We start from the raw sequence: 17,643 nt of genomic DNA, 5'->3' as shown, positions 1-17,643 counted from the left end.
CCAAAGTCCAGATGGTGACCTGGACTTGCCCATGGCTTAGAAGTGGTGAGAATTGTAAATGTTTCAAATTTTCAAGCGTCTGGTGATGAGGTGTAGACAAGGCCATTCCATTGTCTCCTAACTTGGCTGAAAAACAAACAATAATATTTATAGATGGTCACTTAGGACAATCTGCAATCCAGGGGATGACCAGAAAGCAGACGTGGCAAAAAGAGCCCCCATCTCTCTCTGCCCACTTTGTGGCACACCAGAGCCACATTTCCCTTATGGGTGGGGTAAGCACTGCTGTGAAGGGACTGCTCAGGGAGCGTAGGTAATCACAGGTTCAATAGTAGTGCCTGCAGGAGTTTCTTCTTGAGGTGATCTTTGAGGTCTAGTGACTTACCATGATGAAATGTGTCTTCGTCTTCGCACTCTGAATGGGGGCTGTGTCCCTTATGTATTCTCAGTAGGGACAATCTAAAATAACTCAGGAAGCCTGTAAAATAGTTATAGCCCCTCGTTGCTTGTTTTTATATTACCTCTCCCCTTCATTGCTGTTTGGTGTGATTAAAATGCAGGTTTGTGTGCTCAGACACTTTTCCTGTGTAAAACCATAATCTGTACAAATTTAGAGATACTGCATTGGGGAAGGTACAGCTTTTCTATTTTTGTTTAATGTGCTAATGCTACCCTAAAAGGCTGCTTTATTAATTTTTAGCCAATCCCTTTTGCATGTAATCATTAACTACAGATAGGACCACATAAGTTTATCTGTTACTTTTCTGAACAGAGAAACCCGTGGCTCAGTAATTCACAGACATCAAGTAAGGGATTCTAGATGGAGACATTTAGAAAGCAAATGGAGGCTTTCTAGACAGGGAAAACAAGGACTTTGGCAGTAAGAGATTTTTTTCCCCCTAAAAAGATTGTAGTATCGTAGGAACCATGGCAAAGTATGTATGGCCAGTTTGTACCTGTCAGAATGCTTTAAAATATAGTTCTTGATTTCTTTTGTCCTGAATCATCAGTGTGAACTTGTGTCTACTCTAGGAGAAAGCAAGGAAGAGAGGACATTTCGGAACTGGATGAATTCCTTGGGAGTCAACCCATACGTTAATCATTTGTACAGGTAAATATTTTATGTGATTCAGCTTTATGGCCACGGTCCAACTTTTCTAGTTTCAAATTGTAGGTATGTTTACAGAGAACATTTTCTAAAAATCTCAAGAATTTTAGCCAACATTTAGAGTTTCAGAATGCTGGGGATTGGCAATACACTAGATTTTAAAAGAAAAGTATTATTTGAAAAGATACGATTATGATAATATTAGTTATAATTTGTGATGATATAAATAACCAATTTAGTAAAGATAATCAGTTCATCTTTTTTATAATTACTAATCAGGAAAATAATAAATTATTTCAACTTTAACAGATTAGAAGAACAGTAATATTTTATAAATTGCTCTTACCATTTTATCAGTATTTTTCATTATAATTCACATTCTTTCTATTTATTTTTGCCCAAAACTTCAACTGTCCCGTAATTTGTTCAGCATATTTTTTTCTAATTTGTAGAAATAACTTGGTTTCCCTGAGTACTTGTTTATTTTGTTCTTTCTTGTTTAAAAATGATGACATGTTATTAACATTGGTTGGACTAAGAAAATATTTTATTGAATCATTTCCTGTGCTCTCTGGTAGTGCTAACAATGTGTCTTTCTAGGTGTAGATGAGAGGAAACCTTCCTTCTCTCTTTATAATAAGACCTACCAGCATGCGTTAAAAATGCAAAAGAACTCAACTTCAGCTACTTGTATATTTTTTAGTAAAAAGGTCTAATTAACTAAACCTATTAATAATTTACACACCAAGGAAACTCATTATTATTTAAAATATGAACTGAAGATTAATGCCACAAAAGACCACATTCACTGGCTAACTTGAGATTTATGGTGCAGTTATTTCTTGGTGTATATTCAAAATAGTCTTTAAAACCGGTATTGCCTGATTCTGGTGACTAGCGTTGATGTGACAGACTTAATTTAGTAAAGTCTTTAATAGAAGTGTGTAAATCCTAGCTAGATGACGAGATATACATACTTGGACTGAAACTTCTGTTATAGTAGCAGGGCAGTAAAGGCCTCAAATGCTGAAGGTAAAGAGATCTTTAGATCTTTATGGATTCATTTGAAAGAATTGAGAGAAACTAATAATAGGACTACCGTAATATCATTATTATTTAAGAATTGAGTATATACATATGTGTATATGAATTTTTGAAAACTCTGGAGGGATGAATACCAAACTGCATGCAACCTAGAGAGGAGGGTAGGGTAGTGAGGAGACTTTTATTTTCAAACTTAGTAACTTAAATATGTTTTTTTTTTTACAATGAGCATGTATTTTCTTTTTAAATTAAGAAATAAATTTAAAACTAGGGCATTAGGCTTTGTTGAAACTTCATGGTAACTTCATAAATGTCAGGAACACTAGATTTCTCTGTGGTTGACAGTGGAGAAGAATTGACCAAATTTTTTTAGCTAAAGATTATTTTTAGTTATTTAGATCCTGAACTGCTAGCACAGGACTTCTGGGTGTATGTAATTTTTGGAGGCGGAAAGGGAATTCAGAAAATTCTCAAAAATAAAATAACCTTAAAAAGAACCATCGGGATATAGAAAAACAATAACCAGAGGTCTAGTTGGTGCCAGAAATGTGTGTCCATGAATTTGTGTCTGGCTCATATTTCTAAACCCACCTCTAAGTGATTTTAGCTCCCCATCTACTTATACCAAACCCAGACCAAAGCAAAATAAAAATTTAGATTGATTTTAACTGAAAATTCTCTCCTCTCAACAGGTTATTAAATATATTTTAAGAACTACTAGTCCTAGAATTTTTCTATGACAAGTTGGTTCTGGAACACATCTTAAATTCTCTGGAAATCATTTTAACTCTCTGGGCATCAGTTTCCCTATTTGCAAGACATGAGTAATAAACCATACTACATAGAAATAAGAATGAATTCCTTTAGAGTAAAAAAGAAAAAATTCATGAAACAGATGAGATTTCAGAACCTATACAACTACTTCAGTGATTTATTTTTCATACAAAGTTCTCCATGTGCTGATAGATAACTTAGCTCTTGATTACCTCCATCAAAGGAGGACTTTCTCCCTCCTTCACTCAGCACAGGGCCCAGCCCCCTTCACAGCCATATGGTGTGTGCTCAGAGATAAAAAGTAACTTTAATATGAACCTTAGCAAAACATAAATCAATGAACAAGCTGTTGAGGGAGAAAAGTCAGGTAATTCATCACAGAGCTAGCAATTAAAAAAATCAATCACTGTTGCATTATGTCCTTAGCATACAGAATTGAAAACAGACTCAATAGACATACTCTGTGCACCTCGGAAGAATGTGTTTTTCTGAATACAAAGTAGTAGTATTTTTACTTCAATAACTCCTACTTGCTCATAAATTCCTTCCTCTTAATGCTCGCTATTTAACATGAACAGCTTCCTACTGAGTAACTATTGTGATTTTTATATAATTATTTTTTTTAAGTTTTAAAAACCATACCACATAAGTAATAGATGAACTCATTCTCACTGCACAAGCTTCAGGAAGTATGTACGTTAAGTAGAACAAAATAAAATTTGATAATCCCTTTTTACTCCTCCCATATTCCTTTTTTTCCTGACTAGAGGTAATTGCTATTAACAGTCCATATCACACAGAGGTATTTAAATGCTACTAATTTTGAAAATATTTTTAATAGATAATAAACTGTACACAGTGTTCTGCCTCTTGCTTTTTTAAACGTAATATGTTGTGTAAAGCTTTTCATGTTAGTACATAGAGATCTACCTTATCGTGTCTTGTGGTGGCCCAGGAGTCCATGGATAATTTATTCAACAGCCCCTACTGCCAGGCCTTTAGATTGTTTGCAAATTAATAAATATTCTGGGAGTGAATATCCTTGTATCTATATCTTTGTAAACATTTATGAAAAAAATTTGGACAGATTCCTAGATTAGAATTTTTGGGTTGAATGATCTGTTCTGCCTGCCTTATTTGAGTATTAAATGACCCTGTTGCATTTTTATAGATATAAGCCCATCTCCAGTGCGCTTAATAGAATCAGGTAGTACCAACATTTCCTTCTCCTTCATTTTCTTTTTCTCCTGTCTTAGTGACCTTGCAGATGCTTTAGTCATCTTTCAGCTCTACGAAATGATCCGCGTGCCAGTCGATTGGAGCCGTGTCAACAAACCTCCGTATCCCGCTCTTGGAGGGAACATGAAGAAGGTGAATGAAATAATGACCATGGATATTTTATTATTGTTCAGATAGAAAACAGAGGATTTAGAGTTTTATAAAGCTTAGTAAAGTGTGGTCTGTCCCCACAGATTCAACCCAAAATGTGTTAAGCTTAATAGCCTTTTTACAAGTGAGCTTTAATGTTTGGAAAGATGAAGGCAGTCCCCCCCAGTCAGATACTTTATATAACTGTTTTTATCTTTAGCAAGTTGTAATACTTAATGTTCTTTGAGATGTATCATAAATGAACTCCTATTTTATAATCACCAGAACTTGCAGATCTTTACTGGTTATTCGTTAATATTTTTCAACAAGTATTTATTGATTAACTATGACCTGTACAGTGCAATGCCAGGATATAAAATAGTAAAAGGCATGGAGTTGGTCCTTAGGAAACCCTGAAGAAATTAGATATGTGTGCAAATAACTATATTACAGCACAGTGTATGCAAAAGTGAATATTGTCAGTTTTAAGGAAGAAAAAGCCACAGGCTGCACTTATCAGAGGCTTCATGCAGGAGGTAGTTTTGAGTTACACTCTGAGAAATGGATAGAATTTTGGCAGAAGGAGACTGGAGAGGGGGCTGACGATTAGGAAGAATAGTTTGGCTATAGCAGAGGTTTCTGATAGGTAAGAAGTGAGTGTGAATGCCAAAAATTTGAATTGAAGCCAGATGTTGAGAGCCTTGAATGTCAGATTAAAGAGTTTGGGTTTTAAACTGCAAGCACTGGGAAGCCGTTAAACGTTTTTGAGCAGGGCAATGACTTGATTACACTTGGTGGGAGAATAGTTGGCAGATGAATGGTAAAGGAAGTGCTTGTCTCCAATATTCTCCTTCCTCATATAGGGGATCTGTGGTGTCCTTGGTGTACCTTCTTGTTCTGTTGAATTGCCTGTTTAATATTCAACTTTTCCTTTCTACCTTCTATATCAGGTTCATTTGCTTTATAAAGTAAAAGTATGTAGGACTTTAAATTTTTTATACTTTCATTTAACTTTTTTTTAAGAAGTAGATGATTTATTTTAAAATATCTTTATTGGAGTATAATTGATTTACAATGTTGTGTTAGTTTCTGCTGTACAACAAAGTGAATCAGCTATATGTATACATATATTCCCATATCCCCTCCTGCTTGAGCCTCTCTCCCACTCTCCCTATCCCACCCCTCTAGGTCATCACAAAGCACCGAGCTGATCTCCCTGTGCTATGCAGCTGCTTCCCACTAGCTATCTGTTTTACATTTGTTAGTGTATATATGTCCATGCTACTCTCTCACTTCGTCCCAGCTTACCCTTCCCCCACTGTGTCCTCGAGTCCTTTCTCTCCATCTGCATCTTCATTCCTGCCCTGCCACTAGATTCATCAGTACTGACTGGAGAGGGTGTGGAGAAAAGGGAACCCTTCTGCACTGTTGATGGGAGTGTAAGTTGATACAGCCGCTATGGAGAACAGTATGGAGGTTCCTTAAAAAACTAAAAATAGAACTACCATATGACCCAGCAATCCCACTACTGGGCATATACCCTGAGAAAACCATAATTCAAAAGGAGTCATGTACCAAAATGTGCAGCCCTATTTACAATAGCCCAGAGATGGAAACAACCTAAGTGTCCATCATTGGATGAATGGATAAAGAAGATGTGGCACATATATACAATGGAATATTACTCAGCCATAAAAAGAAACGAAATTGAGCTATTTGTAATGAGGTGGATGGACCTAGAGTCTGTCATAGAGTGAAGTAAGTCAGAAAGAGAAAGACAAATACCGTATGCTAACACATATGTATGGAATTTAAGGGAAAAAAATGTCATGAAGAACCTAGGGGTAAGACAGGAATAAAGACACAGACCTACTAGAGAACGGACTTGAGGATATGGGGAGGGGGAAGGGTAAGCTGTGACAAAGTGAGAGAGTGGCATGGACACATATACACTACCAAACGTAAAACAGATAGCTAGTGGGAAGCAGCCGCATAGCACAGGGAGATCAGCTCGGTGCTTTGTGACCACCTAGAGGGGTGGGATAGGGAGGGTGGGAGGGAGGGAGACGGAAGAAGGAAGAGATATGGGAACATATGTATATGTATAACTGATTTACTCTGTTATAAAGCAGAAACTAACACACCATTGTAAAGCAATTATACTCCAATAAAGATTTTTTTTTAAATCCTGTTTTCTTGAAAGAATGACAAAAAAGAAAGGCATCATAATATTAAAAGTAATTAAATGGGTAGTATTATTACAAGAGATTTATATATATATTCATATTTTTCAGTATTTCTAGTGGTTGGACTGTCTACATTTTATATTTTATTTGATATGCCTATAATTCTCAGGGGAGTAGAATTCAGGAAATTTCATTAGCTAATTTCACATAGGTTTGGTTTTTTTAAACGTCTTTATTGGAGTATAACTGCTTTCCAATGGTGTGTTAGTTTCTGCTCTATAACAAAGTTAATCAGCTATACATATACCTATATCCCCATATCTCCTCCCTCTCGCGTCTCCCTCCCACCCTCCCTATCCCACCCCTCTAGGTGGTCACAAAGCACCGAGCTGATCTCCCTGTGCATGACTCTTTGAATTATGGTTTTCTCAGGGTATATGCCCAGTAGTGGGATTGATGGATCATATGGTATTTCTATTTTTAGGTTTTTCTTTTTTGGGGGGGGGCTGTGTTGGGTCTTCGTTTCTGTGAGAGGGCTTTCTCTAGTTGCGACAAGTGGGGGCCCCTCATCACCGTGGTGCACGGGCCTCTCACTATTGCGGCCTCTCTTGTTGCAGAGCACAGGCTCCAGACGCGCAGGCTCAGTAGTTGTGGCTCACGGGCCTAGTTGCTCTGCGGCATGTGGGATCCTCCCAGACCAGGACTTGAACCCTTGTCCCCTGCATTAGCAGGCAGATTCTCAACCACTGCGCCACCAGCGAAGCCCGCATTTTTAGTTTTTTAAGGAACCTCCATACTGTTCTCCATAGTGGCTGTATCAATTTACATGTAACAGGAAAACAAAACTGAACCACTCATTCATTATATCTGGAATTTTTTGTTAATTATAAGATGTCTCAGTCATATGTAGAATGCTTCCTTTCAGCAAATACTGGCTATTTATAGAATGAAACACAAGGCCTGAAATAATTTCAAAATATTTTAAAATTAAAGAAGCAGTACTTTCATGAAATGGTATCCAGGGAATTATTTTATGGACTTCGGGCATTCATCAGCGGATGTCACTTGCTTCATTTGTAAAGTTCATAAAGCTGCACCACTTGAATAGTCTTTCTTCATTATGTCTTTAGCATTTCTTTTCTCTTGGAACTTTGTATCCCATTATGTAATTTTTCTCATTTTCCAAATGATCTAAGCCTCACTTTTGAAGTGCTTGGTAATCATTTCTTCCATTAATTCTATGAGACTATATTCTGCAATTTTTTCGTGCTTTGTATTCATTCTTACCTTTCACAGGGTCTTAAACTTTTAGCCCCATAACTCTAGGAATTTCCAAGGCTCAGTTCTTGGCCGAATGCTCTTAACTTTCTGTATTTACATCCTCAGGGAGCAGATCCCTTTTTAGAGTGTTAAGGACTACCATAAATATGGTTACCTCTAGGAACCTAATTTCTTACTCCTTCTCTAGTTTGGTACCTCTCCAGATCTTAGAAGTATTTTGCCAAACTTGAAATCAAATGTTGCCGAAAAGTAGAACATATCTTTTCCCTTAACACTAGCATCCACTTCCAGTTTCTCTTTCATTGCTGGTCACATCATCTTAGCCCTCTAGACTATTAACCCTGAGCTCCTTTCTCACCATCATTCCCCTCAGGAACTTTGGTCACACTAACCATAAAACAGATGGCCCTTCATTGAAACACATTTTACATGAGTGGTTATTACAATTTGCTAGAAAATTGTCCTGTTAAAATGAGTGGCAGTGGAAAATATGCTGGTTTTTATCTCTCCTGTTCACACTATTACATAATCAGGGCTCTGCTATTTTCCATAAATTAGGAATTCATTTTTAAAAATTATGTGCATATTTCTATTTGGAAGACTAAATCTATAATATTAAATGATTAGTAGGAAAGAGAATTTTGGAATATTATCTCCATGCATGTAAAAGAATGAATACATATCAAAGATTTGATTTAACTTATTAGGGGAACCAGGCAGATATTACAGCAGGTTCAGAGTATCTTCTTGCATTTTTATTTGTAACAGGCTGACCTCTGGGAATTTGGATTCTCTTTTTGCAAGTACAGTATCCATTAATTTGTACAGATTCTGTTATTGTGGGGTCCTTTTCTTACCTTTCCTGGAAATATTTTCTTCTTCTTAGAAAGAAGTGTATCTTTGTATCTCAGGTTTACTTGTTTCTTAATGAGGCCTTAACTAACTTGGGAAAGAAAATCAGGAGAAACCAGTTATACTGTTTTTCTTAACTAAATGTTTACTTTATTCTAAAAAAATATTTAATCACCTTTTATTACTGGTGATATTATGAGATCTTACAATTTCACTGGGGGAAAGGTAAATATATATATATGTGTGTGTATATATATGTACATACACACATTTATATATATATGTTCTGAGGTAAGTATAGTACTAGATGACTGGAGATGATAAATTTCTGTAGAGCCTAGGATAGACAAAAAAATTTTAATTGTACTTATACCACTGGAAAGAAGTACATAGGTAGATAATTTACTTGGTGTTCATTCTTCAGATTCTTACTGTAGACAGGGCACCGTGCTGAGTCCTGGGCTAGGGGTGGGGAGACTATGATACAGATTTGTACACTTTATAGTTTTTGCCCCTTAAAAGGAGCTTATGTATGGTTGGCAAAAGAAAGTTCATAAAATGCTAAATATAAGTAGAAGATGGTACATAAGCATTATAAAATAACCATGATTGGCAGTTCATCAAGGGATGCAGATGATACAGTTAAGCTTAATCCTTTGATGAAGAAAATTGGCTAAAAGCTTAATTTTAAAGGATGAGTGAGATCTAGATATAGAATATTGGAGATGAAGTTAGATTCTTAATGAAACAATTTCTCTATTCCTTAATTTTAAATGTAGACAAAACAACATTGATTACCTCTATTGATGGAATGCAGGAAACTGGGTTTTTAGTCTCAGATTTGCCACTCATCAGCTGTGTAATCTTGGACAGTCAAGACTTTGAGTAAGAGAGGATCTTTAAACTTTTCATCCAGTTGTTTCTCTATCTAGGTTAACCCCTCAGTGCTTTGATATGTTCAGCTATAAAATGGGAATCGTTATTTCCTTAATTTCACTGGTTATTAGGAAATAAAATTCTGTCATATAAATTTTCAGTGTCATCATAATTATTTGTCAGATGGCTGAACTAGGCTGGCATATTTAAGAAATATATTAAAAAATTTGTTTTATACCAAAACTTTTACTATTATTTACAGATCGAAAACTGTAACTATGCAGTGGAACTTGGGAAGAATAAGGCCAAATTCTCCTTGGTTGGCATTGCTGGGCAGGACTTAAATGAAGGGAATTCCACACTTACTCTGGCATTGGTGTGGCAGCTGATGAGAAGGTAAAGGCTGATTTGTTTGTGACATCACTGTCAGTCTCCTTCAACAAGTCACTGAACTAAAACTTTAGCTATTTTTGAAGAATAGCAAACACAGAAGAAACATACAATGTGAAATATATTAATTTTTAAATGATTTATTGTTGATAATAAATTTTTTACAAATTATATTTTGTTTTAAAAGGGGGTCAGGGGCTTCCCTGGTGGTGCAATGGTTGAGAGTCCGCCTGCCGATGCAGGGGACACGGGTTCGTGCCCTGGTCCAGGAAGATCCCACATGCTGTGGAGCGGCTAGGCCTGTGAGCCATGGCTGCTGAGCCTGCGCGTCCGGAGCCTGTGCTCCGCAATGGGAGAGGCCACAACAGTGAGAGGCCTGCGTAACGCAAAAAAAAAAAAAAAAAAAAAAAAAAGTGGGTCAGTCTCTAGAAACACAATTACTTTTATTAATGCCTCTGAAACACTGCTTTGTAAGGAGTTGTTTTAATTTTTAAAAGTACCATATAGTAGTTTTTGTTTCTGATTACTAAGCTCTGTACTAGAGCTTACCAGACTAAAATGAGAAATATTTATTAGAACTGAAATATTTCTTAAATATTCATCTAAATATTGATATAAATGATGTGAGAGCAAATTTTACCCCTTTCAGTCTTAAATATGCATCTCTTCTGTTACAGGTACACGTTGAATGTGTTATCGGATCTTGGAGAGGGTGAAAAAGTAAATGATGCGATTATCATTGAATGGGTCAATCAGACTCTTAGAAGTGCAAACAAAAATACTTTTATTTCCAGCTTCAAGGTAATCAAAAGCTATTTAAAAAATTGGGGGGGGGGTAAGAAACTAAGTTTAAGAAGGAATTTTTATTGGGAATTACATTGGTTTAGGTTTAGAATTACATCAATGTTGTATCTCAGAAACACACAATTGATGAGCTTAGTCATACTAATTATTTGGCATGTGTAAATCAGAAATATTCAGTTTGAATTCATATATTTTTGACTGGTTATCCTATTGAGTATAAATGCAGGTTAATATTATCGGACTTCAGTAATCTAATCTTAAAAAAGAAATTGAGCCAAAAATCCAATTGTCAAATGAAAAAAGAAAGATAAAAAGACATTGCTTATATAGGACCTATAATGTTTTGTGCTCCCTAGCAGCAGTCTCAGAATTGTATTGACATCATTTACAAGGCATAACAGAGCCAGCCAAACCGATTCAAGTGGGAATTGAGAAAACGGGTAGGAAAAAAAAAAATCTTGTCATCTGGCTTCATAATGACACTTAACAGTCACTTCTGAGCATTTGTGGATGATTCATAAAGCACTCAAAATGTAGTCTGCACATACATACTGACTAATTCTCATGCATTTCCATTGTGTTTTGCTTTTGCATGCAAGCTGATATTAGCTACAAATAAGCATGTCTGCTTGTACACATTCGTTCAGTGAACCTTGTGTTTGTGATTTTATTATGATATGTGAAAAATTACCCATCAATTTGTTTTTTTTTTAGTGAAATAAGAGTGCAAATAGATGAAACCCTGAGCTCTCGCAAGAGTTATCTAACCATCTTTATTTTCTTCTTTGCCTTTGCTATATATGTTTGACAACATGGTAGGGCAGAAGAAATGTCAGAAATTGATAAATTCAATCTTCTGTTCTTTACCAAAAACTGAGCCCCAAAGTGGACAGCTGGATGTTGGCAGAGATGTTGCCTGAGTCCTAGTTCAACTGTGTTTCTTTCTTTTCCATCTTGGAAGGAACTAATGACATTGAGTTTTTGTTGTTGCTTATTTTTAAAAAAACAAAGAATTTTTAGCCCATGATTTGTCTTTATATATTTTAGATATAAAACACAACTTAAAATGGGAAAGGGGGCATATAAAACTCTCTAATTGACAGTTACTCTTTAAAATTGTTATACTGAAATTATATACATTTGTACATTAATTTGTGAAAAATAACAAGCATGTATATCATTAAGTACAATGAGAAAATATTTAGAAGCACATTAATAAATATTTATTGAGCTCTATTAAGTAACATTGTTGGTAAAGAAAAAGATGTAAGACATTATTTTGGTTCTCAGAGTGTTTGCCATTTACTTCAAAGACAGAATTTGTATAACGGAGAAGGTAACAGTCCTACAGGGTAAATGTTAAAATCCAAAGAAATAATACAACTAATATTATGGAAAAATCTAACTGATCATTTCCAACTGAATGGTTAGTGGAGACAGTTGGACTTTATTTGAGCATCAGAGATGGAGGCAGGATTTGAATTGGTGGAGAACAAGAGGGTAATAATAAGCTAGAAGGGGGTCCACCTTGAATAAAGGCAAGTATGAGAAGGTTAGGAGAAATAGTCTGGCTAGACAGGATTGTTCCTAAGGGATATAGTGCAAGATGTAGGCTGGGCCAAGACTGTGGAGCAATCTGGCCTTAAAAAGGATACTGGTAATTTTCTGCATACAGGTCTTTTGTCTCCTTAGGTAGGTTTATTTCTAGATATTTTATTCTTTTTATTGCAGTGGTAAAAGGGAGTGCTTTCTTGATTTCACTTTCAGATTTTTCATCATTAGCATACAGGAATGCCAGAGATTTCTGTGCATTAATTTTGTATCCTGCTACTTTACCAAATTCATTGATTAGCTCTAGTAGTTTTCTGGTAGCATCTTTAGGATTCTCTATGTATAGTATCATGTCATCTGCAAACAGTGACAGCTTTACTTCTTCTTTTCCGATTTGGATTCCTTTTATTTTCTTTTCTTCTCTGATTGCTGTGGCTAAAACTTCCAAAACTATGTTGAATAAGAGTGGTGAGAGTGGGCAGCCTTGTCTTGTTCCTGATCTTAGTGGAAATGGTTTCAGTTTTTCACCATTGAGGATGATGTTGGCTGTGGGTTTGTCATCTATGGCCTTTATTAGGTTGAGGAAAGTTCCCGCTATGCCTACTTTCTGCAGGGTTTTTATCATAAATGGGTGTTGAATTTTGTCGAAAGCTTTCTCTGCATCTATTGAGATGATCATATGGTTTTTCTCCTTCAATTTGTTAATATGGTATATGACGTTGATTGATTTGCATATATTGAAGAATCCTTGCATTCCTGGGATAAATGCCACTTGATCATGGTGTATGATCCTTTTAATGTGCTGTTGGATTCTGTCTGCTAGTATTTTGTTGAGGATTTTTGCATCTATGTTCATCAGTGATATTGGCCTGTAGTTTTCTTTCTTTGTGACATCCTTGTCTGGTTTTGGTATCAAGGTGATGGTGGCCTCCTAGAATGAGTTTGGGAGTGTTCCTCCCTCTGCTAGAACTAGAACAAAAAATTTCAAAATTTGTTTGGAAAAACAAAAGACCCTGAATAGTCAAAGCAATCTTGAGAACGAAAAACAGGAATCAGGCTCCCTGACTTCAGACTCTACTACAAAGCTACAGTAATCAAGACAGTATGGTACTGGCACAAAAACAGAAAGATAGATCAATGGAACAGGATAGAAAGCCCAGAGATAAACCCACGCACATATGGTCACCTTATCTTTGATAAAGGAGGCAGGAATGTACAGTGGAGAAGGGACAGTCTCTTCAATAAGTGGTGCTGGGAAAACTGGACAGGGACATGTAAAAGTATGAGATTAGATCACTCCCTAACACCATACACAAAAATAAGCTCAAAATGGATTAAAGACCTAAATGTAAGGCCAGACACTATCAAACTCTTAGAGGAAAACATAGGCAGAACACTCTATGACATAAATCACAGCAAGATCCTTTTGGACCCACCTCCTAGAGAAATAGAAATAAAAACAAAGATAAACAAATGGGACCTAATGAAACTTCAAAGCTTTTGCACAGCAAAGGAAACCATAAACAAGACCAAAAGACAACCCTCAGAATGGGAGAAAATATTTGCAAATGAAGCAACTGACAAAGGATTAATCTCCAAAATTTATGAGCAGCTCATGCAGCTCAATAGCAAACAAACAAACAACCCAATCCAAAAATGGGCAGAAGACCTAAATAGACATTTCTCCAAAGAAGATATACAGACTGCCAACAAACACATGAAAGCATGCTCAACATCATTAATCGTTAGAGAAATGCAAATCAAAACTACATTGAGATATCATCTCACACCAGTCAGAATGGCCATCATCAAAAAATCTAGAAACAGTAAATGCTGGAGAGGGTGTGGAGAAAAGGGAACACTCTTGCACTGCTGGTGGGAATGTGAATTGATACAGCCACTTTGGAGAACAGTATGGAGGTTCCTTAAAAAACTACAAAAAGAACTACCATATGACCCAGCAATCCCACTACTGGGCATATACCCCAAGAAAACCATAATTCAAAAAGAGACAGGTACCAAAATGTTCATTGCAGCTTTATTTACAGTAGCTCAGAGATGGAAACAACCTAAGTGTCCATCATCGGATGAATGGATAAAGAAGATGTGGCACATATATACAATGGAATATTACTCAGCCATAAAAAGAAATGAAATTGAGCTATTTGTAATGAGGTGGATAGACCTAGAGTCTGTCATACAGAGTGAAGTGAGTCAGAAAGAGAAAGACAAATACCGTATGCTAACATATATATATGGAATTTAAGAAAAAAAATGTCATGAAGAACCTAGGGGTAAGACAGGAATAAAGACACAGACCTACTTGAGAATGGACTTGAGGATATGGGGAGGGGGAAGGGTAAGCTGTGACAAAGTCAAAGAGCGGCATGGACATATATACACTACCAAACGTCAGGTAGATAGCTAGTGGGAAGCAGCCACATAGCACAGGGAGATCAGCTCCGTGCTTTGTGACCGCCTGGAGGGGTGGGATAGGGAGGGTGGGAGGGAGACGCAAAAGGGAGGGGATATGGAAACATATGTATATGTATAACTGATTAAATTTGTTATAAAGCAAAAAATTAAATTAAAAAAAAAACCACATTTGGGGGGCTCCCTGGTGGCTCAGTGGTTAAGAATCCACCTGCCAATGCAGGGGACACGGGTTCAAGCCCTGGTCTGAGAAGATCCCACGTGCCGCGGAGCAACTAAGCCCAAGTGCCACAACTACTAAGCCTGCGCTCTAGAGCCCACAAGCCACAACTACTGAGCCCATGCGCCTAGAGCCCGTGCTCTGCAACAAGAGAAGCCACTACAGTGAGAAGCCCGTGCACCACAACTAGAGAAAGCCCACGCGCGGCAAAGACCCAATGCAGCCAAAAATAAGTAAATTTAAAAAAAGAACCACTTTTGGCCAGGAACTGTACTAGATGTCTTCACTTATCTTAATATTCCCAAGAATTCTGTGACAGTTCCATTGTAGTGATTAGGAATGTGTGCTTTTGGCTTCAAGTAACAGAAGAAGTGATTTAAACCAAAAGTAAATACACAGAACAATAGCAAAGATCCAGAGGTAGGGTAGACATTAGGATTGGTTGAGCCAGTAATTGAAGACTGTCAATCAGGTTTTGTTCATCTCTGCTTTGCCGTCTAAAGTGGTTTCCTCTAAAGTTGGTTTTCCTCTTGCTCATTGGATAGCTGCTGGTTGTGCCAGAGGTTTCATCCTCTCATTCACAGTCAGGAGGGGGTGTTGCTAGCTTTCCATAGCTCTTCCTGGATAGTAAGGGCCTCATGTTAAATTAAATTAAGTTAAATTAAATTAGTGATTTAAATTAGCGATTGCCAAATAAATCACTGTGGCAATCAGATGGGATTCCTCCCTTTGGCTTTTTTAGACTATTTTTTCCAACCTTTTTTCATTATTGTTCGCCTAATGAGTCTTTTAGACATTTTCTTCCTAAGTTCCCCTCCCCCATGAAATTTTAATGCCATAGATATTAGTATATCTATTATTCACTGTATTGCTTTATACATAAAAAGAATAAGTTTATCACCTTACCCACAGAATAAATGGTCTACACTAATTCAGGGTCACTCTTGGAGCTGTGGATGGGGTTAATTTTCCTTGAAGCACATGTCCATATATGGATACAGAGCAAACGTGGGTTCTGGTAGGATGGAGAAAGTAGTAAGGAGTGGATTCTGGGTAAGCAAGTGACATTTGCTATTATTCATCCTGAGAGACAAAACAAATAATTTGTTCAAGTGCTGGTAAGTTGTACAATCAATTCAGACCAGGATTTCTGACTTCAGTAGCAGTGTTCTATCCACTAGAATTTCGTTGTCCATTTTTAGTTGCCTTGGAGGTAACTTCAAAAGTGGAGAGAATCTTGGGCGTTTAGAGTCAGACAGTCATGGGTTCAAATACTGGTTCTGTACGTATTGGTTGTGTGAACAGCTCTTTTGAGCTTTCTGACCTTCATGTTCTTCATTTTAAAATGAGAGATTATAATTTCTTTACCAGGCTGTTAGGATTAAACAAACTGAACATGTAAAGCAACAAGAATAATGCCTTTATAAATATTAGTTCCTTTCCACGATTATTTTTTCTTTCTGAAAAATATTAAGTGAAGGCGTAGGAGTCCATGGTCTAAGAAAAAGAATATTACTAGAATTTGTAAAACTATTCACTTAAAATTCATCTCCTATTCCCTTTCAAAAGTTGTTTATTTTTTACAGAATGGATACTGTAGTTAGCATACTTTAGGAATTGTCACATCCACAAACTTTATTCCAGGTATGATGACAATTCTCTATACTGTAAGCTCTGTAAGGATGAAAGGAAAAGCATATTTTAAATGGTTTGTGATGTGTGTTGGTTGCAGAACAGCTGAATGTTAAGTATAATGAAAATTTATAAATTGCTTTTAGTTATATGGTTATGATCTTGTGGTCTGACATTTACAAAAGATGTTTATGAATGTTCATCTATTCTTTCTTTTCTAGGACAAATCTATTAGCACTAGTTTACCTGTCTTGGATTTAATAGATGCCATTGCACCAAATGCAGTTCGTCAAGAAATGATCACGAGAGAAGACCTTTCTGATGAGGACAAGCTGAACAATGCTAAGTAAGCCTTTATGGTTTATATTAGAACATAGTGGCTCTTTTGTTCTTAATCCTTGCAGGTGAGGCTATTATGTCCTTAAAATTCACATTTTTAAGTACAGTTTATATGAGGAATATGATTTAAAGACTCACAAACTTAACTTTTTTGTAAAGTTAACCTTGTCAAAATGTTTCATTCTTTTGTTAACATATATTAAGTGAAAACAAATACCAAGATATTTTTCTTGTCTTTTCAAGATACGCCATTTCAGTTGCTCGAAAGATCGGTGCCCGGATATATGCCTTACCTGATGACCTCGTGGAAGTGAAACCCAAGATGGTTATGACAGTGTTTGCATGCTTAATGGGAAAAGGACTGAACAAAATAAAATAATGAAACATTTATTATGATTTTCTGCCACATTAAACACACTGAATGCCTCACAGTTTACAGAATTCTGAAATGTAGTGGGTATAAAACCAGAGATTATTTGTATGCTCAAAACAGTTGTATGAATCATTCGTGAATTTAATATCCTGTTCATACTAGCTAGGATTTGTTGACAATTAATTTACCAGTCGATACTGATAAGAGTGTGTTTATTTTCAAGATGATATTTTGTGATTAAATTATTGTTTCCTGAAAGTCTCATTAAAACAAGACTAATTCATTCTTTTTCATGGTTCAGAAATGATCAATGCAAAACTTTTTCTGCAGGTCCTGCTGTGAAATGTGTTTTGATTTTGTGTGTGTGTTGATTTTGATCATAAATATATTCAAAGTCATAATCCAGTTTAAT

General features: G+C 36.3%; 1 protein-coding gene across 1 annotated transcript in view; it reads left to right on the top strand.

Moving 5' to 3' along the window:
* Positions 1-17,523, top strand: part of PLS1 (plastin 1) — a 101,806-nt gene extending 84,283 nt beyond the window's left edge. Inside the window, exons 11-16 of the mRNA XM_060100220.1 lie at positions 1,033-1,111; positions 4,183-4,297; positions 9,752-9,885; positions 10,557-10,680; positions 16,741-16,865; positions 17,102-17,523. Of these exons, the coding sequence (XP_059956203.1) occupies positions 1,033-1,111; positions 4,183-4,297; positions 9,752-9,885; positions 10,557-10,680; positions 16,741-16,865; positions 17,102-17,237 (713 nt within the window). The 3' untranslated portion in view covers positions 17,238-17,523. The remainder of the gene's footprint in view (positions 1-1,032; positions 1,112-4,182; positions 4,298-9,751; positions 9,886-10,556; positions 10,681-16,740; positions 16,866-17,101) is intronic.
* The last annotated feature ends 120 nt before the right edge of the window (positions 17,524-17,643 follow it).

Source organism: Mesoplodon densirostris, chromosome 5, assembly GCF_025265405.1.
Source record: "Mesoplodon densirostris isolate mMesDen1 chromosome 5, mMesDen1 primary haplotype, whole genome shotgun sequence".
Taxonomy (NCBI): domain Eukaryota; kingdom Metazoa; phylum Chordata; class Mammalia; order Artiodactyla; family Ziphiidae; genus Mesoplodon; species Mesoplodon densirostris.
The sequence above is the reverse complement of the archived record's forward strand: the minus strand, read 5'-3'. Positions and strand labels throughout refer to the sequence as shown.